The sequence below is a fragment of the Manis javanica genome, chromosome 17 (assembly GCF_040802235.1).
Source record: "Manis javanica isolate MJ-LG chromosome 17, MJ_LKY, whole genome shotgun sequence".
NCBI classification, from domain to species: Eukaryota; Metazoa; Chordata; class Mammalia; order Pholidota; family Manidae; genus Manis; species Manis javanica.
Window position 1 is genome coordinate 8062852 of NC_133172.1, and position 27396 is coordinate 8090247.

Genomic DNA, 27396 nt, shown 5'->3' on the forward strand with positions numbered 1-27396 from the left:
TGTTGAAATTTATCAAATTTATTTTGTTTTTAATGTGGTGAGTTGCTCTGATTTTCAAATGTTAAGCCAACTTTGCATAATAAACCCCACTCAGTTGTAATGCACTCTTATTTTTATATAATCTCTGAAGATGAGTTGCTGGATTTGTGTATCTGTTCATAAGGGACACCGGCCTGTAGTTTTCTTTCCTTGTACTGTCTTAGCCTGGTTTTGGCAGGAGGGCAATGCTGGCCTCATAGTCCAGACGTGTCCCCTTCCACGTCGTGAGTGGGTGCTTATGTCCTTCCTCCCTATCTGGTAGAGGTCACCTGTGAGCCCATCCACGCCTGTTCTGTTTGTAACTACAAGTAAACTTCCTTAACAGAATACAGAGTTGCTCAATTTACTGATTTCTTTTTGAGCAAGCTCTGGTAGTTTGTGTCTTCCAAGACATTCTGTACCTGGAATCTGAAGTCCTGCTTAGCCTTACCTCCCCATCTGCCCCAGGACACTTGATGGCTCGCTGCAGCAGGAGGGAAGGGAGCTAGATCCTGGGGAAGGCCCACAGGGGCAGCAGTGACTTCCAGGTGGGGCAGGTGTAGGCGTGGCGGTCCAGGCCAGTACATGAGATTTTACTCACATCTTCACACCTCTCCCCACTGGGCGGGGCCAGACCACAGCTCTGAGTCCAGCCTGGGGGTTCAGGCGGGAGTCCTGGTCCTGGCCTAGGAGCAGCCCGGCTGGGTTCACACATGCTGCCTCCGGTGCCGCAGCACCTCTGTAGGTGTGAACATGAAGTCCTTCTGGCAGGTCTTACAATGGTAGGGCCTCTGCAGGGCAGACACCTTCTGGAGGGGCTCAGGGGCGGTGTCCTCAGCCCCTACAGGGGAGAAGGGAGGCTGTGAGAGGGCACTCCACTGTGTGCTCTCGCCCCACCCAGATCCCAGCATCCAGCTCAGGTGCTCCCAGCCTTTGGGGAATCTGCCTCCTCTAGGAAGCCTTCCTTGATTAATAACACACACAGGCAAATCTTTACTTTGTGTCCCAGGGGGTGAGAGAGACGGAGAAAGACACAAGGAGAGATACAGAGACTGAAGAGAGACAGAGAAGTTTCCTGGGGTAAAGACCATGTGGCCCAACTGCTGACTCCCCCACAAGGCCCGTGTGCGGTGTGCAGGGCACTGCAGCAGACTCTGTGCTGGGTCTGCTCACTGGGGTGTCCCCAAGTGACAACAGGGTGGACACGGCCAAGGCAGAGACAGCTGTGGGGCAGAGAAAAGAACAAGAGAACACAGTCGACAGAGACAAAAAGACAGAGACACAGAGGCAGACCTGAGACAGACACAAAGGAACGGGAACGAGGTCTTTGTGACAAAGTCCAGGTGTGGACCACGCAGGGCCAGAGGGTTCAGGTCAAGCCCAGAATGTCTAGCAAATCAATGTGGGATGGACAGACAGCTGGGTGGACACAGGTCCTTACCTGGGGAACCATTCTCCGGGGCCTCAGGGCAGGTGTTCTCGTGGGCCATACGCTCCAGCGGCGTCAGGGGCATGTGCAGGCCGCAGTGCGGACAGGTCCAGAAGGTGCGGAGACAGTCACTGTACAGGTCTGTGTCGCTCTGAAGCAGAAAGGCTACATAAGGGCTTGGCCCCTTTATCCTGCCCCCAGTTGCCAGCCTGGGACCATTTTTGGAACCCCTGGGGGATGGCAGGCCCCATTCTAAAAGCACATCCCTACACTAAGTTGGAATGTGGTTCGTAGTGTGGAAGACTTTGAAATCCCACCTTCAGGGGCAGGAGGGTGAGGGGCTGAGGTGGGGGTCTATGCTCACAGTGAGGCAGTTGTAGGTGAGGAAGTCGGTGACTCCGTAGCCCCCTTTGGTGGGGTGGGGAGACAGGGCAGAGCTGCCAAAGAGGCCAGGGAGGCTGGGGGCAGCCGTGACAGTCTGAGGTCCCACATAGAGATTCTGGACTTCCAGCCCTGTGAGCTGCCGGAGGCTGTAGGGCACCTGAGGAAAGACAGGAAATAGGGGAAATAGTATCAGCACACCTGGATCCAGCCATGCCTGAAGTCCACCTCTGGACTTTTCCAGTATGGGGGTTAATTGCTTGAGCCAATCATAACATGGCTTCAGACTCTTATGACTAGAGGCTTGTGTAAGACACACCCTGATGCTCCAGCTGCCATCTCAACTGTTTTCCCCAGGCCACTTCTTTGCTCCTTGTCACTACCACACCCAGACCTTAAGTCTGACCACCTTGCTCCTCTGCCCCTGGCACATAAGCCTGTCCTCTTCCCTGGCTCACTGGGTCTCTCAACTCCTTCAGGAAGTCATCCTGAATTACACCCTTCTCTCCCACCCCCCCAGCACATAGTAGAATCCGGGGTAATTCTCAACTCTCTATTTAAAAAGGTGGGGGGCTTTCAAACCTGCTCTGTCCAATTGTGCCCATCTGCCTTCCACAAATAGATACCTCACAGCTTCCTCTCACATCCTGCACAACCGTAATATGCACCACACATACAGCAGGCGCTTCATCAACATCTGCTCAGTGAGGCCTGCAGGGGCTAGGAGTCTGTCTGGAGCCAGGCTCTGGGGTCAAATCCTGGCTTCACCCCATACCAGCTGTGTGACTTTGGGCTTGTCATCAACCTCTCTGGCTTGAAAAAACCCCAAATGTGTGCACACTGAAGGAACTGGAAGCCAGGCCTTCTGGAGTCAATCTGTGCAGTGGACAGCCCCTCTAGCCAGGGGCCCCTGGTAGCACATACCTTGGATGCCGTGAACTGCAGCAGTTCCTTGCTCAGAGCTGCCACCTCCCTGAGGCTGACTGGAGCCGCCTCCTCCTCTTCCTCCCCCAGCTGCCGTCGGGCCTGATGGGCCAGCTGCTGGTCCAGGGTACTTTCCCAGTGGGCCCGGAGCCGCAGAGAAGCCGCCAGGAGCCGGACAGCACTCTCGCTGTCGGCAAGCTGGAGCTCCAGCCAGCCGTCAGCCACCAGGCGGGAACAGTCACCATTGGTGTCCAGGGACCGGCTGAACAGCAGGAGGGACTGGAAGAGAGGGGACGGGAGACTGGGTATGAGGGGTAGGAAGCCAGCTTAGAGAACCCAGCCCGCCTGGGCCCGTCGCCCACCTGGGCCCCGCACACACTGGCCACATGCCCACAGCACGCCAGGCATACTGCCAGGGGCTGGAGACACAGTGTGAACAAGACAAAGCCCCTGCCCCTGGGGAGCCGGCATTCTACCTGGAGAGACAAGACTAATAAAGACTAAAGAGCAGAATGCAGAGGATGTCCTAAGTCAGGACAGCCCCTGCCTGCGTCAGAGGCTGACGGCTCAGGGCAACGTCTACCTCTGCACAGGCTGGGGACACATGCAGACATCTGTCAGCACTTGTCAAATGGCATACCTAGCATTTGCATGTCACTCTACATAAATTTTATTCTCAAAATCCATAAACACATATGGAACGCTACTTAATGGGACGCATGCTGAAGTGCTTAAGGGTGAAGGGCGCTGATGGCAGCAACTTACTTTTAAATGCATCAAAAATTAAAAAGCACACCCACCTATCAAAACGGATTGAAGAGTGGCGAGAGGGACAGGTGTGTGCTAAAGCAACCAGACCGCCTGTTCGTCTGTGGGGCTGTGGGAGTGGGCACCCGCTGCAGACTTGTCTCACCTTTTCTGTTTGGGAGCTGTCAAGCTACCATACTGGGGGAGACTCTATGGGATGGGATGGGGACAGAAAGGCAGGACTGGCTGCGGGTCAGCCGTTTGGGGGGCTGGTGGTGAAACACGAGTTTAACATGCTATTCTGTCTACCTTGTGTGCTGAAAATTCTCCATCATGAACAAACTGTACGGGTGGAGGAGGGGCTGAAACACCAGGCAGCCTCTCAGCCGGCGAATCTTTGCGGCCTCGAGTTTCACTAACAGCGAACGGCTGTCCCCTTCCCCGGCTCTACTGCTTCTCTCTAGCACTGATGCGAGCATCTGGCCTTATCGCTTACACTTACTTGTGTTTCTGCTGACTGCCCACCTCCCCCACTCACGTACAAGTCCTACAAAAATGGGCTGTTGCCGATTGTGACCGCGGCCGCACCCCAGCACCCGGAGCAGTAACTGGTGCCTGGTGTGAGCAGGGTGCTCAATAAGTGTCGGCACAAATACACAGCCGAGCAGGCTAGAGTCAGCTTCCATGGCGCCAGTGCAAAGCACAGCATCAAGAAAATCTCCTGAGGCTTGGGGAGCCCCGAGGGTCTCTCTCCTCCAAGTTCCCGGAGACTGAAGCGAGGACATCCAAGTAATGGGGCCACCCACCTGACGGGCAGGGGAAGCCCTGCAGCTCTGGTTCAGCCTCTTGCTCACTGAGTGGCTTAGGCGAGTGACATGCCCCCAGAGCCTTGTTTTCTCCTCTATAAAGTGAGAATCATAGCGGAGCCTAGATCTGCAGGTGACATATAGTGAGGTCGCAGGTGTGACCCCCCCTGCTGTTGGGCCACGCACTTACTGCTGCAGACAGGTGCGCAGGTGTACCTGCATCCTGAGCACTTACTCAGCCTTCACCTGGTCCAGCCACCATCCCTTCCCACCTGGATGACTACAGGGGCCTTTTTGCTTTGCTCCCTGCTTCCACCCCACATCAGACCCTATCCCAGCTCTGCTCCTGCCTCAGGGGTGGGGTGGGAGGAGGGAGGAAGGGGGTTCTGGTATGATCTGCCTCTGACCTCATCTCCATCACTCCCCCCTTATCGGCTGTGCTCCAGCAGTTTCCTGTGCACAGCAGGCACGCCTGTGCCTCAGGGCCTTTGCACTTGCTGTTCCCTCTGCCTAGAACATTCTTACCCCAGATATTCCCCAGGGATCCCTCCTTATTCTCCTTCAGGTCTTTGCTCAATAGCACTTTATCAGTGAGGCCCACCCTGATCACCTTATTGCACATGACAACCTGCCTCCTACCCTCACCCTCAGCCCACCCCTCCCCAATCCCTTTTCCCTACCTTTATGTTCCCTGAACACTTACCCTTGGCTGACATATCATTTAGCACTTTACTGTCTTTTTTGCTATTTTCTGTCCTCCCCTGCTAGAGGCGAGTCCAGGAGAGCAGGGACCAGGCTTGTTTGCTCACTGCTCTGTTCTCAGCCCCTCCAACAGCTCCTCGCCCACAGCAGCCGCTCAGCAGGTAATGAATGAAGGGCAGGATCTGTGCCTCCAGCCCTGGGGACAGTCACCAAACCCGGGGGCTGGGAGCCACGGGGCAGGGACTCACTTGGAGGGCGGGGACGCGGACGCAGTTCACCAGGTATGGTTTGTTGGTCTCCAGCAGGGACACGAAGGTGAGGAGCTGGTGCTGGCTGCTCATCTTGTCCTTGTCATCTGAAAGGGTCAGGAGCTCAGGCCCTCCTTGGGCCATCCAATGACCCCCCAGCCCCCACCACGGGCTTCCGGACCCACATGGGCCATTGACACTCCACGTAAAGAATATGCTCATGTGTGTTACAATAAAATGTCACTTATTTTTAAATACTTTGTCGTAATGAATATGGCTTTGCAGAAACATTGTTTTGTCAGGAATGGTAGCAGCAGTATGATAATGCAGAAAATGGCCTTTACTTCTATTATTAAAAAATGCTATGATGTCCAGGACCTGATCTAAAATTATCCAGGAAAAAGGGGAAAAAAGCAAGGAAACAGAAGAAACAAGGACGGCAGAATGTTGACGGCCACAGAGGCTGCGTGAGCCCCTGCAGGCTCGCCACACTCTCTACCTGATGTCTGAACTTCTCAAAACTAAAAAATAAAGGAAAAAACAATGCAACTGGGGTAAACTGACTAGGAATTTATAGCAGTTAAAGATTAGAGACAGAAATTTTTATCTCACGTTTATAAAACTAAACCTCGTCTGTTCACCATTTTAATATAGCATGGCGCTTCCCTTACAGTCAGGGGGAAAGGCAGGTCGGGTTCCAGAGTGCAGACAAAGCACCTAACTAGCCCGTCCGGTGTGGGCACAGGCCCGCAAGGCACAGGGGCCCACACCTTCCCAGGGCGCTGGGCTGGGGGGCCTGGACTCACGGTACCTCGGCTCCCCTCGCTGCCCCTGGCCTCCTGCTCCTGTGGGTGCAGCACCTCAGGGCTGCTGGCGAAGACACAGGTGGGGTGCAGCACAGCACCCTGCTTGGTCTTGGTGTGGAAAATCTGGAAAGGCCAAAGGCAGGCGCCAGGAGACAGAGGCCCTTGGACCTGCTCCTCCTGCCACCCAGGGCACTCTTCCTCCCCTCTCTTGGCCAGGTTCCCCCTCCATGTCTCAACTCAGAAATCCCCTCCTCCAGGAAGCCTTCCCTGACGTCCTCCCAGGCAGTCCAGGTGTTCCTCTGTGCTCCACCAGCCCCTGGGCTCCCCGACCAGCCCCAACCATTCTGAGTCATATCTTGGGACAGGTATGTCCCCGACACTGTACTGGAGTCCCATGAGGACAGGGCCAGGACTATTCCAGTCACCACTGTGTCCCCAGCACAGAGTAAGCGCCTTGAAGATGCACTGAGTGACAAAACACACATGGGACAGGAGCAGAGAGGCCCACCTGGTCCGAGTCCTTGCGGCTGCTGTTGAATGGGTCTGGGACGGCAAGCTGGGGGTAGAGGCCCCGGCCCAGCACCAGCTTGAGCAGGGCCATCTGGTCTCGGCTCAGGGCCTGGGCCGAGCTGGCAGCTGCCTGCAGCTGCTCCAGGTTGTGCCGCAGCTTAAACTTCACATCCTGGCGGGAAGGCAGGGGAGGTGGGTTCCTGGGGGCTCCCCACTACCCAGGGGCTACTATTAGGACATACAGGCCCAGGGGTTCTGCAGACTTCCAGGACCAGGGCCCATCCATGGAAACCCATCTCCTGAGGGCAGGGCAAAGCCTTGTCCCCTCAAACGCCAGGGCAGGCCCGTGTCCCGTCAGACCCCAGGGAGAGCCTGTGTCCGCACAGACCCCGGGCCAGGCCCGTACCCCCTCAAGCCCCCAGGGCAGGCCCGTGTCCCCTCAGACCCCAAGGAGAGCCTGTGTCCGCACAGACCCCAGGCCAGGCCCGTGTCCCCTTAGACCCCAGGCAGAGCCTGTGTCCCCACAGACCCCAGGCCAGGCCCGTACCCCCTCAAGCCCCCAGGGCAGGCCCGTGTCCCCTCAGAACCCAAGGTAGGCCATGTCCCTACTCTGGTAAACTCCACCCTGACTTGCCCCAGGCTGCAGACAGCCCCGGGTGCCCACCTGGATGTCCACCTGGTCGCCGGCCCTTCGGGAGGCCGCGCTGCCCCGCTCCTCATCGCTGGAGCCGCTGGCCTGGCCCTCCTCCAGCCGCAGCACCTTGCGCCGGCGCGCCCCGCACTCCTCGTGCTGGCGCTTCAGCTGGTACAGCGCCCGGCGCTCCCGGCGCTCCCTCAGCCGACTGTAGCTGTCTCCTGGCTTCGGGGCTTGGGCGCCAGCCAGCAGCCCATGGTCCTCCAACAGCTCCTGGGGGCAGTGGAGCCCGCGTCAGGGACGTGACAGGCCGAGTGCGCTCTGGGACAGACAAGCTTCCAGTCTGCTTGCTGGCAAACCATCTCACCCTTCTGAGCTCTAATTTTCTTCAAATGGAAAATGGGGACCCCTCCCAGGACTTCCTGTTGGGTTGCTGGGGGTTGTAGGGGACTGTGTAACAACAATGTGGGCACAGACGGCTGCTCCATGAGAGCCACTGTTGTCTCTGGCCACTGAACACCTGGGCTGGGGTCAGGGGGTACGGGAGGCCGGGCGCTCACTGCCCAGGGCCCTTCCTGCGGGTTACACTCTGACAGCCCCTCCAGGGCTGCCCCAGCCCTGGCCCGATGGGTTTCCTACATGTGGTTCTCAGAATGTGACTCTCCAAACAGGAGTGGCAGCATCGGGGCATCCAGGGATTTGTCAGAAATGCCAAGTCCTATTTTTGTGTATTTAAGCAGTCTCTTTAATTCAAAAAGTATCTGGGGGATGATCTGATTCTTTTCAAACTCTTAATTAATATTATTATAGGGCAAGCCAGCTATTTGAATTTTATTGTTTTTATATATAGTATGAACTTGAATACACTAGTTTATATATGGTAAGTTGTATTTACTGTAAGAGCAGCAACATTCAGTATAACTGCTTGAACTCAAATGACTCTGAGGAACTTTCGGTAATGGCAGTAATAACACCTTTCCTTCATTGTTGGTTATTATCTGGGACAATGTCATCTATTTTAAACATTACAGGCATGTATGCTTGTATCAATTATCTATTACTGCCTAATAAATTATCTAAAACCTAAAAAAATTAAATAAAAGAAATGTCAAGTCCTGGGCCTCACCCTGAATCAGAATCTCAGCAGGCAGCACAGGGAATCTGCATTTAACAGACCCACCCCTCCCCAGCGCGGACCCCAGGGTGATTCTGGTGTGTACTGGAGCCCCCTGCCCTCCCCCCGGCCACACCTTCCTCAGCAGCCTCCCACTGCCTATACCAGACTGAACCCTCTGTTTCTCACTGAGCCCTGACCAATGGGGGACACAAGACATTGTGCATGTGTGTGTGTGTCCAACCCAGAGCGTGAGGCGCCCACCTTTCGTTAGTGTCTCAGTGTCTGGGGCCCAAGAAAGGTTGAAACACTGCCCAAAAGGCCGGAGATGGTGACTGCTGAGAATGGCCGGGAGTCAGTGGCCCCCAATGTGAGGACCCCTAAAATTGCATGGAACGCCTTGGTCGGGTGGCCACCCTCTTGGGGCCTTAATCTGTCTACCCGTAACTGAAGGGAATGGAGAACACAGGACTCATCTTACTTTCGCTGTTGGCCTGCCACCCGACCCCTGACAAGGGCACAGAAGCAGGGTCCCTTTGTGCTCAGTGGAAAGGCGCCCACGGAACATCAATGACACAAACCAGTGGCAGAACCGCATAGTGACACTGAACTCTGCAAATCCTCACGGGGCCCATGTGGGTGCGGGCTGTTCTCGTTCTCCATGTATCAACTCACAAGCCCCACAGGATGGCCATGAGGCAGGCAGCTGCTGTTCTCATCCTCCCCGTTCCCAAAGGGAGAGCTGAGGCCCAGAGAGGCGCAACAGCGTGGCCAGGGTCACAGTGGCAGTGAATGGCAGAGCTGGGGTTCACCACTGGGACATCGGCTCCAGATCCGGTGCCCCAGCCACGGCCCCATGTGGCCTCCCAGCACTCCACCTGAGCAGCAGCTCACCGCCATGGAGGGAGGCTCTTCATGAGGAATGCCGTGACCACCGACCCTGAACACCCCTCCGGGAGCCGCCTGGACCACTACCCCTTTGCCCTGCCGGGCCACCCGCACACCCAGCTGGCTGGTGGTGGAGGAGGTGGGGGTAGGGAGGGACTCTGATCACTGTCAAACGGAGAAAGGGTGTGTTCTGGAGTGCACCCACACCGCTCCGGCACCCCACCCCCGCCTCGTCCTGAGCCACACCTTGAACTGGCGCCGCAGGTTGGCCATCTCGTACAGCCGATGCTCCTCTATGCCCCGGCGGCGGCACCACTTGCGAGAGTTTCTGCTCCGTTCAGATTTCACCTGGGTGGAGGTACAGATACCAGGGTGTCAGGGCCTCCAGCTGGGGGAGGGGGCAGGGGGCCCAGCCACCAGGCAGCCCACCCCAGCATGGACCCAAACCCCAGCCATGGGGAGGACATGGGTCAGGAGGGAGGCCTGCTCTCCTCCCAGGTCTCAGCCCTCCTGTCCCCTCCTCCAGGAAGCTGTCCCAGACCACACGGGGTCAGATATCCCCTCTGGGCTCTCTCAGCACCCTGGACTCCCCACTACAGCCCGTTCTGGGTGGTCACTGTCTAGGACGGGTCTGTCTCCCTGCACTGGCCTGTGCGCCCCAGGAGGGCAGGTCCAGGTGGTCTTAGCCACCACTGTATCCCCAGTACAGCCCAGCACAGGGCCAGGTCCCGAGGAGGGGCTCGGGAAACATGGGCTGGACATCCAGGTGCCACCCTGCATGTGCTGGTCCCATGCCTGTGGGAATGGAAGGTGAAGACAAGCCCCCCTTGGGTAGGGGTGGGAGGCATGAGGAGAAGTCACAGCCTCCGGGAGCCCCTGGCCCCACATAGAATGAGACAGACATGTGGCCCAGTCACCAGCCTCACCTGCACCCAGTTGTTGAAGACATTGAAAAGTGTGAAGGGGTCACCCTGGTCACTCTCCAGGGGCCGCCGGGCAGCCGCACACTCCAGGTTGCTCTGGGCGCTGCGGGTGAAGGGGGACTGGACGCTGAGGGCGGCCGCGATGGTGAGCACGGGCTCCGCCAGACGGAACATGGAGCCCAGGATCAGCATCTTCCCTGGGGCAGATTCCAGGCTGAGCCTCGGGGGCTCCCGCCCCGTCCTGCTCCCCGACATCCCTCTTATCTCGCCCAGAGGGACAGATCAAACCCACACTGCACTATGGTTACATGACCTTGGGCAAGGCCTCGGTGTCCCCACTGCAGCTGAGAGAACCACAGTTCCCGCCTCCCTGGGTGTGTGGCAGGCGCTGAGGCGAGGGCTACTACTGCCAGCATGGCCACCACAGCTTCGGTTCTCCTCCAAGGTGGAGGCAGAGGAAGGAGGGGCGACCCAGAGGGAGGAAAGAGAGGGGCTGAGAAAGGGGGAGGAAGCCAGCACAGTGGGGCAGGTGGGGAGGAAGGGGGGGAGAGCCACTGCCCTCTGCCAGCAGCCCGGACAGGAAGGCAGGAATCCCGTTCCCTGGCTGCACTAGCCAGACGTGAGCCGCCTGTCCCCGTCAGTGCCTGCACGTCATGCGTCTGACTCATCCTCCCTGATGGCCTCTCTGGAAAAGTTCCTAGTACACATCTAGCCCCGTAAAATAAAAGTAGGCAGTAAAACAAGGCCGTGCAGGACCCCCAGCTGTCACCTCTGGCATGTCCCTCCAACCCTTTGGGCCTGTTTCCCCATCTGTGAAATGGGTGAACAGCAGGGTCTCCTGGCTGTGAGGATCAACTGTCTCACCTGTGAGGGGCTCAGGGCCTCACCCGGCACAGAGTAAGACTGCTGACCAGGTCACCTCCCAGCTCTACCCTATGTGTGACACTGGGTGAGCAAACGACAACCTTTCTCTGAGCCTCGTTTTCCTCATTTGGAAAGTGAGTCACTCATTCCTACCCTGCCTCCTGCCTGATCAAATCCTGGCTTTATGGCTCCTGTGCTCCAGACCCTCCATGTATCTCCACCCCTGGCTGAGCTTCACATGCCTCGTCTGTGCGAAGGGGCGCCCAGAGGCCCTGACCTCACCAGCTGAGAATGAACTGATATAAGGTCCATAAAGCCTTTGTCTGACACACAGCAAATGCTCACAGAATGTCCTTTTTCTTCTCAGATCTGATTCTCCTTGCTCTAGCCCTATTTCCTCTCAAAACAAATAAAAATAACTATCTCGTAGCCATGGGAGGCCCTCAGAGCTGCTGCTACCCAGCCTCCTGTCTGCACTGAAGCTCCCGGGTTTCGCAATGACAGGAGACTTCAACGACGTAACGCAGGCAGAAGGTTCTACAGAACATCATGTTGGGAAACGGTGCCACAGGGGCAGGGTGTGTCATGATCAGTGAGGAATATCCGTGGGCCGCAGATTAGTGGCAGAAATAGAATGGCTCGAGTCAGGAAAATCACGCCAGATGAACATGCTTTGGTCAGCGAGCTTCTTGGGAGGGGCAGGGATGACTCAGGAATGAGCAAGAGGAAGGAGCAGGCAGCTCTGGCGTCCTTACAACAGCAAAAGAGGGGCCACCAGGGTGGAGCTGAGGCTGGGCTGTGCAGAGAGACGTATCGAAACAGACACTTGTTTACTGCTGGATCCCTGGTGCCTGGAATAGTGCCTGGCACTGAGGACTTGTGAGTGAATGAACAGAGCCCAGAGAAGGAACACGCTTGCCTATGTGTCACTCAGAGAGTGAGTGGTATGCCACGGCCACTGCTGGAGCTCCGGGTGGTCACCCCAGGGAGGTCCTCACCAATCACAATATCCACGGGCAGCTGGGCCAGCAGGGACCCAATGGGCGTGAGGGCTTCTGAGCTGTCCAAGGCTCCCTGGTCCCGGAGGTAGAGGATGGCTGTTTCCAGGCTGGCTGGTGGGGGGGGCTCGATGAAGGGGAAGGTTCGGGGATCCCCCACACTCATACTCTTCATCTGGAATGAGAACCGAAACTCTCAGGAATGGGGAACACATGGGCCACTGTGGAGCATTTGGCAGGGGTCAGCAATCGCAAACTTGCAATACTTTAAAACTCCCAATGTCAAGGCCCATCGTGCAGACACGGGGGGGACAGCCACCATCTGTCTGCCTGCCCAGCACCTCTTCTCTCAGACCCTGGCCAGGGAGCGAGCACACGACCTAAGCTGAACCAGTCTCAGTTTCTCAGTCCCCAGGCTGCCTGAGCTGGGCCAATCAGAATCCGCCCCAGGACTTTGCCGGCACCCTCTCCAGTGTGAGGAGCCCAGACAGAAGCCCAGAGCTGCTGTGTATTTTCCCATTGCTGGAAATTGGCCCACCCACAGTCAATGGAGGAATCCTTAATTGTTCCTGAGCCAGGAACACCTCCCACAATGGATACACAGATCTATAAAATCCCCTTTCCTGCTTACAATAGTTTCAGGTGGGTTTCTCTCACTTTTGACCAAGAAATCCTGATTAATTCAGAGGTCCAGAGTGGCAGCAGGTGTGGGGACAGTGAAGTGAAACACATACCCATCACCAGGCGTGGCATAGGATAAGCTAACGGTACATCCTGAGGGTGAGTGAAGGAAGAGCTGGCATGGTGGCTCGAGTGCCCATGAGAGTGTGAAAGGAAAGCTCAGAGGGCCTGGGCGCTCAGCCAGTCTCCCAGTGAGGGACCTGAGTGCCCGGCCCTGATGCAGAGGGTACCCTGAGTCTGGCCGTCCACCCGGTAGCCGGCCATTCCACCCTCCTCCCTGCGCACCAAACTTTGGTATGTTGGAGAGATCACTCAACACTCATTAGAAGACCTTTAAATTAGAAGCTCTGGGTGTGGGTTAAGATACATATTTGTTTTCTAAGCTCTCCACGATTCCAATGTGTAGCTGGGTCTGCAAGTCCCTGCTCTGGCCACTCAGGCCCTGCCATGCCCCTGGACAACCCCAGGTCAGAGAGCAGACGCAGTGACCCTGACACTCAATTCTGCTGACAGGAGAGGAGATGAGCCGGGGGCTTCTGGGAAAGGGTCCCGTGGCCTTAAAAGCAAGACCCACAAAGGGGCAGCTCTTTGCTTCTGCCTCAGGGTGCTTCTACCCACAGCTGCCAGAGCCAGGGGGCACTCGTGAAGCAGGCTCTGCTGCTGGCCAGCTACGTGACCTGCATCAAGTTACTTTACCTCTCTGTGCACCTGTTTCCTCATCCATAAACTGGAACGATGAGATTACCCCAAAGGGTTTTCGTGAACATCAAGTTATGTACATAGAGCAATGGTGCCTAGCCCACAGTAAGTACCATCGCCATGATCTTCATCATCATTATTATTAGGAGATAATAATTATTAGGAGCTGCTGGCAGACAGAGGCTGGAAAAACAGAAAAAGCTCCCAACCCTTTATAAAGGCACTGATCCATTCACATAACCAGGCCAGGAGCCTCCCTAGCTTGGTTGACTTCTTATGTGAAATGGTACATTTTCCATACTGTTCAAGCCAGTGTTCTTCAAACAGCAGGCTATGTGGGTCAGGAACTCCACAGAGTGGGTCATAACTGGCATTTAAAAAAAATTAAGTCAAATACAAATTCTCCGAGTGCATCAGCCCAGGAAGGGGGCTGGTTTGGGCCACTCCTATGCTCACACCTGTGCGGCAGATGCCATGGGCTCCTCCCCACTTCCCAGAGATGGCACTGCCCACCCTCCCCTGTGGGGCGCTGCAGCCACCACCAGCTCTGAGCCCAGAGGGTGAGCAGCAGGGACCCACTACCAGCAGACCTGGCCCTCCGCCAGCCCCAACTCATCCCCAGGCTCCTACCTCCCACTGCTGGCCGGCACAGCTGATGAAGAGACCCCAGGGAGGCGATAGGGCCACAGGAGGAAGGGGGCCTGGGTCCCTGCATACAGGAAGCGGCCCACCAACCTGAGAACTCACCTCCGGCTGTGCTGGCCCTTGTATGTGTGGGTCTTTTGTCCCAGCAGCCTAACCTAAGTGAAACTTACTACTGTGACATGAGTCATGACATAAAATGTATCCAGAAACCCCGGTTTTAAAGGCCACTCTGTTACAGCTGAAGGCATTCTAAGCCATGACTCTGTGCATTTGGGAGACAATTCATATCTAAACATGGGATCTGACACTTGGAAGGGATGAGTCGCACTCAGTGGCCTGCCCAGCCCTGCCCTTCCTGGTCCTGAAATCCTGGGACAGGGCCTGTCTAAACGTCTCCCAAGTTCGTCCCAGGCCCCAACATCCAGGACGCAGTCCCCTCCCTGCCCACGTCTCACCTGCAGCACCAACGCATCCAGGGCTACCCGCCGAATCTCCGGAACAGCATAGGGGGCGAAGGCATCGTAGTCCGATTCGGCATAGAGGCGGAAGCAGACGCCAGGCCCCGTGCGGCCCGCCCGGCCCTTGCGCTGCTCAGCACTGGCCTGACTGATCCAGAACTCCTGCAGCCGCTGCAGTTTGGCCTGGGGGTCATAGCTCATCTCCTTCACCTTCCCTGTGGGGAGGAGGGGCAGCAAGGGAGGGGATCTGTGTGCAGTAGCCACCTGTGCACTCGGCGTGCGCAGCCCTCCCCCAGCTGTTCACTCCAACACCCTCACTTGCTCCTTCATTCCGTGAACACTGACCAAGAGTTTATTCTGGGCCCGACCCTGACATTTTGGTAAAATATTCTTTCCTCATCCACACATCTTTTCATTTATTTTCTCAAGTCTTTGCTTATTCAAAAGCTCCATCATCTGACTAGTATTTAAGCACCTACTGCATGCCAGGCACTGTACTAGCACTAGGGCTACAGCTGTGAGCAAAATAAAGCCCCTGGTCTCAACAGATCTGTGAACTGTGGGGCTGAATGGAAGGCCACATTTCATCAATTCTAACACCAACCTTTTCTCACCTTTTACTGCCCCTGAAAATGGGATGCACCTTCAAATCAATGGCATGTCAGTGTTAAATGGACAGCATTTTACAATTTTCTTAGTAGTACATAAAGTTATGGAATGTTTCATCACCGACGGCCTCCCGGATTTAAGACATAAGGTAACTGCTAACAATCATCCAGTGTTCACTCTGCAGCAGGTACCATCCTAAGTACGCAAGCCTATTAACTCATTTACTCCTGCACTGAGCTGAGGGAGACGCTGTTACTGCCATTTCACAGTGAGCAAACTGCCACACACAGCATCGCCCGATGTGACCTTGGTCACAGGGCCGGCAGGGCACCTGCCCACGCCCACTCCCGTGTCTCCCAACAATGCTAAGCTGACTTTTCAGAGGAGTCTAGTTGGGAAGACAGGCAATAATGTATCAACAGATATAAATACAATGCTCACACTAGGAAGAAAAGGCTCATAAGGGAGACGACAGCAGAAAGGGAAGGGGGAGATCGCTCGGATGAAGTGGACAAGGTGGGCTTCTCTAGCAGGCAGGTCTGAAAGGATGTGAGGGAGTGAGGGAGTGAGCTATGAGGCTGTCTGAGAAAGCAGCTCTCAGCAGAGACAACAGGAAGTGCAAAGGCCCTGAGGCAGGAGCAAGTCTGCAATGTCTGAGAAAGATGGAGATGTCTGTGCTCCCAGCCCTAAATGTCACCTACCCACTGCTACAGTCTGGAGTTCCCTCCCTACACCTACAGGTCTCCAAACCCCACACTTCCCTCTAGGTCCCTGGGGTAGTTGGGGACAGCCCTTACCAGAATCTACTACAAAGCGGATCCCATCAATGGTGACTGAGGTCTCGGCAATATTGGTGGAGAGGATGCATTTCCGGACTCCAGCGGGGGCCACATCAAACACCTAGGGGAAGCGAGGAGGTGACATCAGAGAGTAACTCAGCCCTTCCTGACCCGTGCGTCCAGTGCCCTTCTGGACTCCTCCTGGATGTCCCACAGGCACCTACAGTCATGGCCAAAAGAGCCTCAGGGCCTTCCGCTGCACCCTTTCCCCCTCGAGTCCCCATCTCAGAGGTGCTCGTCCTCCAGCACACCACCCAGGCCAGAGCCTTCATGGTCCCCCAAGGCACACAGGGCAAAGCCCAGGCACCACGCCCTCTTCAAGGCCCCTGGCGGTCTCACCCTGCCCTCCTCTCCAGTCCCTTCTCTCCGGACTTCCCCTCACAATCTGGACCCTAGCCACCCCCATCTTTCACTGCAGGACCCAAGAGACAGCATGATGATCAACAGTGTGGAGCAGCTACTATGGCCTGTGGGCCAAAGCCAGCCTGCCACCTGTTTTTGTAGATTAAGTTTAATGGCAAACAGTCTCACCTGGTCAGCCTATGGCTGCTCTCCTGCTGTAATGGTAGCGGTGAGTAGTCGTGACAGAGGCAAAATGGCCCAGAAAACCTAAAAATATGTACCCCCTGGCCCTTTGCAGAAAGCTTGCTAACCTTGGGTTAAAAGCACAGGCTCTGATGCCAAATGACCAAGTTCCACAGCCTGGCTCTACCCCTTCTGTGACTTTGCACAAGTGCCCACGCCTCAGTTTCTGTACCTGTTGAATGGGAGTAACAACAGGACCTGGCAGAAGGGCTGCCAGGAGGAATGAAGGAGACGGGTGTGCACAGAGCTCAGAGCTCAGAACTCAGGCCCACATGCAGTGAGTGCTCCCAGCACGATAGGTGGAACACTCTTCTCCTGGCCCCCTTTCTAGGCTGCAGCTTTCTCAGCTCTCAGCTGTGGGGGTTCCTTCCTCCAGGAAGCCTTTCCTGAATAGACCAAGACTGCTCTGTGAGTATACAGAACTTTCCTCTGTAAGATTGTCGACTACTTGCCATCTCCTCCAACAGACCAGCAGCTGCTTGAGGGGAAGGGCCATATCCTGGCTGCCGCTGTGTCCCAAAGGGGCCCCTCAGTGCAACGGGAAGCACTAGGGCCTCACTCAGAGGTGGTTTCTTCAATCAATAAACAACCGAGAGTGACCTGAAGAGACTCTTCCCGAGGTGACTGGCAGTCAGCCTCCAGGGAGCCCCAGTGAGACTCACACCCTCATCCAGAACCTTCCCATCGAACAGGGCAAAACAGGTTAACTAGTGGGATACTGTAGAAAGATGGTTTGTGATTTCCAAGGCTAGGTCGTCAAAGACACTGCGGCTTCTGCTCTGGTCTCTGGGGGAGAGCCATCTACCATGCCTGAGACCCCCCGCCAACAGCCAGCTGTGTGGGTGCACCGTCTCAGAAGGGGATCCTCTAGCCCAGTCAAGCCTTCGGACAACAGCAGACCCAGCTGACAGCCAACCACACCCTCAGGAGAGACCCCAAGCCAGAACCATCCAGCTAAGCCACTCCATGCTCCTGGTCTACAAAAACTATATGTGATCCTGAATTTTTACTATTCTGAGGTGCTAGGTTTTGGGGTAATTTGTTACATGGCAATAAATATTTAACACAGTGACCCAGGGCCTCTCTCCTAACACCCTTCCATTCCAGCCAGTGGTCTCTTGACCTCTCCCCACACCCGCCTCAGATGCCCGTCTCCACAACTTTGCTCGAGCCTGTCCCCCTCCCTACACTGGCTTCTTCCCTCTCCTACTCAGAATTCTCTTTGCCATCCGAAGCTCGGCCCAGAGCCTCCCACCTCACCAGGAAGCTCACCCTGGCACACACTTCCCCACCCAAAAGGCGTGAGCAGCCCCCTCTGCAGCCCGCAGCCCTGGGTTTGTGGAATCACACCCCCTCCCTGGGCCCCTCCTTCTCCCCTGGCCAAGCTAGACCCCTGCCTGCCCCCCCTCGGCCCAGCCGCACAGGGTACCTTGTCCTGGTCGGCCACAGACAGGGCGCTGTGCAGAGGCAGCACCACCCAGCGCTGGGTGTGACTGGCGTAGGTCTGGGCGGCCTCGAGCACGGCGCTGATCTCTGCCATGCCGCTGAGGAAGACGAGAAGGTCACCCCGCTCCTCGGGTGGGTACTTATTGTCAATGGCCTCCAGTACCCTCAGGAAAGGCTGTGGGTCCAGCTTCTCCGACTTGGACGTTGTTGGCTCCGCCTCCTGTGGCTGATACACAACCTGTGAGGAGACAGCCCCCCACAGGAGCACACCTGTCACTCAACTCAGATCATCGGGGCAGGAAGTCCACAGGCGGATGGAGTAGACACAGATCAGCCAGGAAGCAGATGGCACACATGTAGGTTAATTTGAGGAAGATGTAATAAACGGACAAAATATCGAAGTTAACTGGAAGGCTTTAGGGGTGCTGGTCATGTTTGATATGTTTTTAATCTGGGTGATGACTGCATATAGGCATTTAATTTGTGAAAACTAAGCTACACACATATGATACACACAATCTTTTGTGTTCAGAGTATAACTTTAACAACAACATTTTAACAGGTGGAGCCAGGATAAAAACTCTAGAAATCACCTCTCAAAAAGCATCCTCACTCTTTTTTATGGCTGCTTAGAAGACAGGATGATGGGTACTTAGAACCAGAAGCCACAAGGGACAGTGTGGTTCCCTGGTGCCAGAACTTCAGAGCTGTTACCAATTTTTGGTCCAAAGCTACAAGAGGAAGGAGTGGTTATCAAAACCACCAAGGAGAGAACTGGGTGGAGAGTGCAGCTGGACTTGAAAGCAGCTGGGACTTCAGCTGAGGGACACAGCCCACTGCAGGCCCAGGGACCAGCCGACCAGAAGCCAGCAGGAGACGGTCCATTAGCGGTCAGCCTCCTGGGAAAGACAGGAGGTGAGCAAGGGAAAAGGGGACCTGGAAGGGCAAACAGAGGCGACGCAGCACAGGGCCACGTCTGTCTGAGGGCGGGAGTCAAGTCCATCTCTAAGCATCAGTTTTACCCCTAGTGGGTAGAAATTCCTGGCACCGCAACACCAAGGCTGTGGTAAGGGGCTCGCATGAGCTCCTGTGTGCTAATTGTGGAGCAATTATTATTGACAAAACCAATACGCAAGCCACAGCAGACAGGTGGAAAGATAGGGGGGCTGTATGGAAAAAGCATCTAGGGAAATGGAAGATTTGGGGTGCTAAAAGCCTCTCCACCTAGTTTGAGTCAAGAAAATTATAAGAGGACCTAGAAAACATTACATTTCATGAAGACCATACTCCTCTTTCTTTCACCCAGAAGGTCTGTCTCTTGTTCAGCTTCTTCAGCAGCAGCTGCATCTCAGGTGGGTGGCGTGTTTAATGACATGCGGGCAAGTCAGGCTCACCCCAGGACCACTGTGGGCATGGGGGGGATCAGGCATGTCAAGTGGTGTGGGAGACCCATCGTGTCCCCAGAAAGTCTGTTATTTCCTTCCTTGGCACGCTGTCACTGAGAGAGAGCTGACATTTGCCAGCTTCCCTGCAGCCAGTGGGGCTCAGAGATGAGACGGAAGCAGCTGCGAGGTCACGTCCCACCTAAAGACACAGCTTTCCTGGGCTGAGGCTCCTTCCCTCTCCCCACACTGACCACACAGACCAGGGCAACTCCCTAGGACAGTGGTTGGTACTGGGGGGGTTGGAGGGGGGCTCTGCCCCCAAGGGACATTTAGCAACATACAGAAACATTTTTGGCCATCATAACTCAGGGAGGAGAATGCTGCTGACATCTGGTGGGTAGGGGCCAGGGTGCTATAAACACCCTATAATCCACAGGGCAGCCCCACAACCAAGAATGATCCAGCCCCAAATGGCAAGAATATGGAGTAGGAGAAACTCTGCCCTATGAGATGGTAGAACAAGGAGAGAGGAGGAGCCTGGGTCCCTGAAGGACACGCAACAGCATTGCCACCAGCCTGGGCCAGCTGGACTATTATAGAAAAGGAAGAAACTTCTATCTTATTTGAGCCTTTATGCTCTTGGGTCTCCTTTAAGAAGCACTTAGTACTCTGCCCAGCACATTGTAAATAGTCAGAAAACATGGCAGCTTCAAAATAGAGAGAAAGAGAGTGTCCTGAATTACAGCCTCAGAGAAAGGCCATGTCCGGGCTGGCCAGAGACCAGGCGGGCGGACTGGGGATGTGGGGGAGAGCCGGCACTGACCGTGATGGGGAAGAGCCTCCCCGGCACCTGCACCACGGGGGCGCTGCCGAAGTAGCTGGAGAAGAGCGAGATGTTGATGGTGGCCGACATGAGGATGACCTTGAGGTCCGGCCGCCGGGGCAGCAGACGCCGGAGGACGCCCAGGAGGAAGTCGTTGTGGAGGTGCCGCTCATGGACCTCGTCCACGATCAGGACCTGGTACTGCGGCAGGCTGGGCTCCCGCTGGATTTGCCTCAGCAGCAGCCCCACCGTCAGGAATACGATCTTGGTGGCCGCTGAACGCGTGCTCTCAAAGCGGATCTGGTAGCCAACCTGGGGTGGGGAGGGTGCAGTCAGGACAGGGCCCTGGGCTGGGGCACCAGCTGCTCACCCTGCCCCAAACAAAAACCTGAGCAAATGCCGCCCCCGCCCCAGTCAGACCCTGGAGTCCCATAGGCTTGGGTTTGGAAGCCACGTTCACTGCTCAGCGCCTCGGATTTGGGGCAAGCAGTCCCATCCCTCAAACACATTTTCCACCTGGATGCTGGTGGTGGGATACACATGAAGTGTTTGGCACACAGCCTGGTATATGATACTAATTATTCATAGTTAACCTTTCTTTGAGTCCTTCCTCTGTGCCAGGAATTCCTCTAAATGCTTTACGCGTACCAGCTCACTTCATCCTCTCAACCATTAAGCAACATGAGAGCTATCCTTATTCTCACCCCACGTATGGGGGAACTGAGGTCACTCATACACGGTAACATGGCTAAAAAATGGTATCGAGAGGAAACGTATCTTAACCCCTACCTCACGCCATACCCAGACACACACATTGATTTCAGATGAATTATGGCTATAGCTCTAAATGTAATTATTTTTTAGAAAAAGACATAGACCATCTTTAAGACTTTAAGAGTCCACAAATATTTCTTAAACAGAATCCAAAGACTGTCAACCACAAAAAGAAAATGAGAGACTGGATTATATTTAAATGAAAAGACAACATCATTAAAAGACACAATTCAGAAAATGAAAGACAATTCAAATGTAGGAGACAAGATTTGCAGTATGCAAATCCTATAAAGGACTCATATCCCGAATCTACAAAGCCCTATAAATTAAGAACAAGGACAACACAAAAGACACATGGGAAAAAGATGTGAGCAGGGAAAAATGTCGCAAAAGAGGACCTCCAAACGGCTAATAAAAACATGAAAAGGTGCTTAGTCATCGAGGAAATGCAAAATGACCCACAATGCAAATTAAAATATAACACCACTACACACCCACCAGAGAAGCCAAAATGAAAAAGACTAACGATAACAAAGGGTTGGTGGTGTGGAACACGCTATACACCAATGGTAGGAGTGTGAATCGGCAGGATCACTTTGCAAAATGGTTTGGCAGTATCTTCTAAAACTAAACATATATGCAGAATTGATGACCCACCCATCCCAGTTCTAGATATACGCCCAACAGAAATATGTACCAAAAGACACCAATAGGTATGTTCTAGGATGTTTATAGCAGCACTTTCACACCAGAGCCCCAAACTGGGAACGCGCAATTCCCAGCAACAGAGGCTGGGGGCTTCCAAGTGGAACGCCACGCAGCTACACGCTGCACCGCAGATCAAGCTCACCGCTACGACCGAACAGAGGCCAGGCTCAAAAGAGAATGCGCTTCAGGATTCCATTTATAAAAGTAAAGGAAAGAAGCAAAAATCTGTGATGTTCTATCTTTAACTCCAGTGTCATAATCCAGCACAAGGACAATAACCTATCACTCAGAATAGTGACAAGCCTTGGGGCCTCAAGGCAATAACTGGAATGGGAGAGAAACAAGAGGATTTCTGGGGTCTGGTAAACTTGGTTTTTTTTATCCGAGTGCTGGTTACATTAATATATTCAGTTTGGGAAAACTCACTCAGCTACATACTTATGATACATGATCCTTCTAAGCTTAGATCACAACTTCAATAACCGTTTTTAGGTGGTAGAGCTTGGATTAGAACCGTAGAAATCATTAGTGAGGAAGGGTCCCCATCCTTTTTTTAATGGCTGCTAAAAAAAAAGACTGATTTAGGACATTTCCAATTTCTCACTGTTCAAGAGCTACATGGGGCAACATTAGTGCCTTTGTATTTGGACCTTATCAGGTCAACCTGCAGATGAGTTTCTAGAGGAGTCATCGCTGGGTCAAGGTAAATGCTTTTGTAGCTTTTATCGATACTACCGTCTGGGCAAGCAACTTAGTCCTCCAGCTCACACTGGAAAAACCGGACACCTGTAATGTCCCCCTCACCTGAGAACCATACTGACTGAGGCTTTCAAAGCCAACGCGCTTGGCCAGGGAGATGCAGGCGATTCGCCGCGGCTGGGTGCACGCCACGTGACTGAAGCCGGCAGCCAGCAGGTACTGCGGCACCTGTGTGGACTTGCCGCAGCCCGTGTCACCGGCCACCACCACCACCTGGTGCTCCTTCAGCATCTGCAGGATGCGGCTCCCATACTGGGCGATGGGAAGCGCTGCCCGCTCCCGCTGCAGCTTGGCCAGCCGCCCAAACGCCTGCTTCTGGCCGAAGTCCAGGTAGTGCAGCAGGGCTCGGCGGAACTCGGACACTCTCTCGGGGGGCAAGTGCCTGTCCAGCCCCTGAGAGCCCCGAGTGTCGGGGCCAAGGACCGAGAGGTTGATGCGGTAACGTGGGTCATAAGTGCGAGGTAGGTCGGCCAGGGCTGGGACGCGGTGCCCAGGATGCCTGGTGTCCTTCTCCTCCTTCCTGGTGGTCTTGAGGTTCTGGAATCTCTGCAAGCGCTCAAAGAAGGTCCAGAACTTCTGGCATTCCTCAGAACCCTGCCGGATGTAATCTTCATCACGGAAGAAAGCATCCCCGAGGAGGCGACGTGTCTCTGGACAATTCCAGTCCCATTTCTTCACGGCCTCCTCCTCACTGGAAGTCCAGGGTCGGTCTCGGTGACCCCTGCCCTCCTTAACTCTGGGAGGAGGCATGCCGTGGCTAATCACAGCACTGTCCCAAAACTGGCCTCCGTTCTGATCCCTGAGACCAGATGTTCTCGTCCACGCCGCCTCCTGCAGTTTTGAGAAGCCAGTGCCTGCACTAAGGGAACGCTGCCTCTCCCAAGAGCCAATTCCCCTCCTCACTGATGGCACAGGCCCACCACAGGCGATGACAGAGCAAGCGGCCAGGACCTGGGTCGAGCTGCTGACACACAGGGCACTTCACGACTCCTGCAGTGACCTGTGGATGGACACAAGTTCATCCTGGGTTTTCAGACCTTGAATGCTGTGGGGAGAGAACAGAAGACATTCATTTTTAGAAACATTTACTGAAAGCTTGCAGTTTTGAAAGCACTGGACTAGGAAGAGCGACAGTAATGAGTGAGGCCGCCCTGAACCCGAACGGTGGTCACGGTCAGGTGCAAGAGACAGACATCGCAGCAGACTCTGACAATCCAGTGACTCGGGCTACAGGAACCCAAAGGAACTGCCTGACCATGCTTTGGAGTCAGGGAAGGAGCCTCAGAAGAGGAAACGTTTGATCTGGGGCCTGAAGGAACATACGTCACATGGCCAATCCACAACAGAACTTTGTCAGGAGAGAGGTGTAATATACTAAATAAGGCAAGGGTTCTAAATCCAGGGTTCACTGAACTTCAGGAACTCCCAGGAACCTTTGAAATTAATGCACAATTTTGCAAGCATGTTACACACTGTTTTTGCCTGCCTGGTATTTCTTTTTCTGGTAACAGTATCCACCTTCCTCAGATTCCACATAGTTATAATTAAGTCAGAGAACCCCTATTGGTTGGGCAAGCTACAAAGGCCTGGCCAATCATAGTACCTCCTTAAGCAGCACTTGGGCTAAGAACTGGACACATGACCTGCAGAGGGCCAATCAAGGCCTTCCTCTAGGATTTGCACTAGGTTGCCAGGAGAGAAAGCCCTCATTTGATCCCTGGGCAAGGATGACAGAAATAAGGAGCAATTAAACATGATACAATCTTTCCTAGAAATCTATCTTAAGAGAAAAGCTTCCCATGGGCACAATGAGGCACGCGCAAGTACAGTCACCAAGCAACAAGACGGCATTTAGTGCTTGAAGCTTAATTCCCTTCAACACTCCCTTTTTCAGCTACACAATAAAGTGTATTTGTGCTTGAAGTTGTTTCTCTCAACTGCTTAAATCCTCAATAGAAGGCATACCTTCACCTGTGCAGTTTTCTGAAGGGAAGTCCATCACTCAGATTCTTAAAAGAGTTCATGAACTTAAATTGATTCTCAGCCTTCCTTGGTAAAGGTTTTGTCATCAGGCAGGTATGGGTTTGAATCTCAGTTTCATTATTCACTAGATGTGTGATCATGAGCAAATTAACTTCTTTGAGGCTATTTCCTTCATCTTCAAAATGGGACAATGCCCATCTCAAAACAGTGTAGTATTTGGGACACTTTGCCTTCATAAGGCTATTAGCAATGCTTTCACCTACTCTGCATTGTTGTCTCAAGGGTCATTACGGTTGGGAGATCTGACCTCTGTGGTCTCAGGGGGAACTCAGGCCAACCGAGAGTTAGAGCCAGATACAGGTTTCAACCGAGGAAGAACTTGTGAGCTGGCAGAGTTATTTCTTGTTGAAGCAGGAGCCTGTGGGAAGTGCACATCACTTACTGGTAAACACCCGGGCTGGGTGATGCTAGAGCAGCTTCAGAGGGAATTCCTGTTCTGAGGGAAAAGGAGAGGGACAGGGCTACTGGGATACTGAGCCAGTGAGTCTCAGGGAAGGACTAGGAAAGAGAGGGAGAGAATTCCCATCAGGCTGCAAGCTGCCTTTGTACACATGGACCCAACTGAGAGCATCCCCACAGCTCTCGAGGAGTCTATTCCCTTGGCTACTTTAGATTCTCTGGATCTGTAGTTTCTCTGTAGCTGTGTCTCTGACGTCGCTTGGTCTCTCGGACTGCCTTCCTAGGCTCCTGTCTTAGAGGTTTGCTTGGTTTCCCTCTCTCTCTCCTGCCTCTCCATCTTCAGGTCTCAGTCTGTCTTTTTCAGCCCACCTTGCTCAACATTCTCAGTTCTTCCCTTTCCTGGTCTGGCTCATCTCTCTCCATGAATCTGATTTTAGTCTGATAATCCTCTGCAGCCATCTTTCCCCATTTGTCCTCTTCATACCTCCTCAGTTCCCTTTTCCATTTCTGTCTCTCCAGTCCTCATTTGCCATCATGACTACCTCATCATCTCCCTCCACTTCTCCATTGAATATTTTGTCTCCCAATCGTCTGAAGCTTTAATGACAGCTAGATTAGTGATCACTCGTTATCAGGTACTGCTCTGAATCAAGCGTATTGATAAGCACGCACGCCTGCGCGCGCACACACACACACACACCTATGCTCTCCTCACAACCCTAAAAAGGTGCTATCATCACTCCTCAAGGTACTGAGCCACAGAGAGGCTAAGTACTAAGCGGCAAATGAGGAATTCAAATCTAGGGATTCAGGCTCCATCTAGTCCTTTCTTCATTTTTTCAGCTTGATTTTGCATGTCTGGCTCTGTCCCTCCATTTGTAAGGTGACACTGGGCCCATCTCTCTCCATTTATCTGATTTTCGGTTCTGCAGACTCTCCCCATGACTCCACCTGCACTGTCCAAGTTCATCTCCCTCCATTTCACTACACTCAGGACTGCTCGCTCCATCTGCGTTTGTCACCCAGTTCCCAGCCGGCTCACATCTCTCGCTTTCTCTCCAACTCCCCTTCCCTCCACTGGCTCTTCTCTCAATCCTCTGCCAGCGTGTCAGGTTCTCCCCGTTTACTGTCTCCATCTCTCCGTATCTGTCAGTCATCCCCCCATGGTTCGGTCTGTGAAAATCTATAAAGGGAAACCTCACTAAAATGGTATCAGGAAGCCAGAAGGGGGGAACTCTCCTGCCCTACCACTCTCCCCATCAATTCCAAACCCCAACGGGGAAAGACATACGTTCCGCCTCCCACAAAAAACCAGCTCCTCTTGCAACTCAGCCAAGGAGAAACTGCCATCACCCTGATCACCTGCTTTTCTCCAATGGGCTTTCATTAAGCACAAATCCCCCCAACTTCTTTCTTCTCCATGAAATACCATCCCTCTGCTTTGTTGCACTAGCCTATGGTTTTTGCCACAGCTTGCTTATCCCAAATCACAATTTTCTATTCCTGAATAAACCCATTTTCGTTAGTAAACTTTTGTTAAGATGAACAAGCCTGTCGGTCTCCCATTTAAATTGTCCTCTTCTATTCCCGTTTCCTAATTTCCACTCTGATCTTGCTTTCCTATCTCCCAAGTTCATGGTGCGATCACATTTCTCTCCCGGTCTCCCTGGGCCTCTCTCGGAACCCGTATCTTCTTGCACTCGATCGCTCTAGTTTTCAGCTTCCGTCCTCTCTCCGGTCTTCCCGTCTCTCAGGTTCTCGAAACTTCTTTTCGTGATTCCGTTTCTTTGTCTCGGGCCTCTCCTTCCCCGAGATAATACGAGGCGCTATCTCCGCTTCCCCCCGGCCCCTCAGCCTCCTTCAACACATCTCCTCATCTCGGGCTTTCCCTCCGCAAGCTCCCCAGCTACACGACCCGGCTGTCGCCCGGCGGCCGCCGCCGCCCCGCCTCACCCCTCCCTGTCTCACTCACCGCCGCGAAAGCTCCAACTTCCGGTCCCAATGCCCCTCAAGCTCCGAAGCCGGTTCTGCGCCTGCGCACGTATCGGCATGTCATAAGCCCCGCCCCACGGCAGACAGAGGAACCAGTGAGCTGCTACGAATGCCCATGACCCACTCTCAGCCTGCGGCAGCCTGCGCACAACACGCTCCGGCCCCGCCTCGGTTCGGGCGGAGCCACGGGTGACGCTGCGCCCTCTAAGGATCGGTAGAGGCGTTGCAGTGGAGACCTGCCAAGCGCCTCCCCAAGGCCCCACACTCTACCTTGTCCCTTGAACAGCCACTTGCACCCCGGGATCTCCCGAACGCCTGGGTTTTAACACTAAAACATTCCCGTGATTTATTCCTTATAATTCATAATTACTAATGCATAATTTTATTAATGTATTAATTGACCCTATCAATTTACTAATAAATAATCCAGCCCACCTGCCCAGATCCTTGAAGGCAGGGACCGTTTCTGTCTCCGAGGTCCTGTGTCCTCCAGAGGGATTATGTCTACATTTGTTGGGAAAGATAAATGAAAAGCATACATAAGGTACATAAACCTTTT

General features: G+C 54.1%; 1 protein-coding gene across 3 annotated transcripts; it reads right to left on the reverse strand.

The window, feature by feature from the left end:
• Positions 1–26895, reverse strand: DHX34 (DExH-box helicase 34). Of its 3 annotated transcripts, none has more exons than XM_073226848.1 (17): positions 26818–26895; positions 22449–23448; positions 20163–20474; positions 17938–18192; positions 15882–15984; positions 14473–14690; positions 11993–12167; positions 10134–10327; positions 9454–9555; positions 7236–7478; positions 6570–6743; positions 6067–6184; positions 5256–5362; positions 2753–3031; positions 1812–1988; positions 1460–1598; positions 1–859 (listed from the first exon to the last, which is right to left on the reverse strand). In XM_073226848.1, the coding sequence occupies exons 2-17, from the start codon at positions 23151–23153 to the stop codon at positions 726–728; spliced, it is 3435 nt and encodes a 1144-aa protein (XP_073082949.1). In that variant the 5' UTR covers positions 23154–23448; positions 26818–26895; the 3' UTR covers positions 1–725. The 3 variants fall into 3 exon arrangements, with proteins under 3 accessions (XP_073082949.1, XP_036860896.2, XP_036860895.2); XM_037005001.2 differs by lacking the exon at positions 26818–26895 and adding an exon at positions 26208–26771; XM_037005000.2 differs by lacking the exon at positions 26818–26895 and adding an exon at positions 24369–24804.
• Between the last annotated feature and the right edge of the window lie 501 nt (positions 26896–27396).

Excerpts from the sequence above, each read along its gene's own strand:
- DHX34 (XM_073226848.1), bottom strand. The coding sequence starts at position 23,153 with ATGCCTCCTCCCAGAGTTAAGGAGGGCAGGGGTCACCGAGACCGACCC. Across the intron at positions 6,744-7,235 it reads GCGACCAGGTGGACATCCAG|GATGTGAAGTTTAAGCTGCG; the intron begins GTGGGCACCCGG and ends CCTTCCCGCCAG. Across the intron at positions 5,363-6,066 it reads GGGCAGCGAGGGGAGCCGAG|ATGACAAGGACAAGATGAGC; the intron begins GTACCGTGAGTC and ends TGACCCTTTCAG.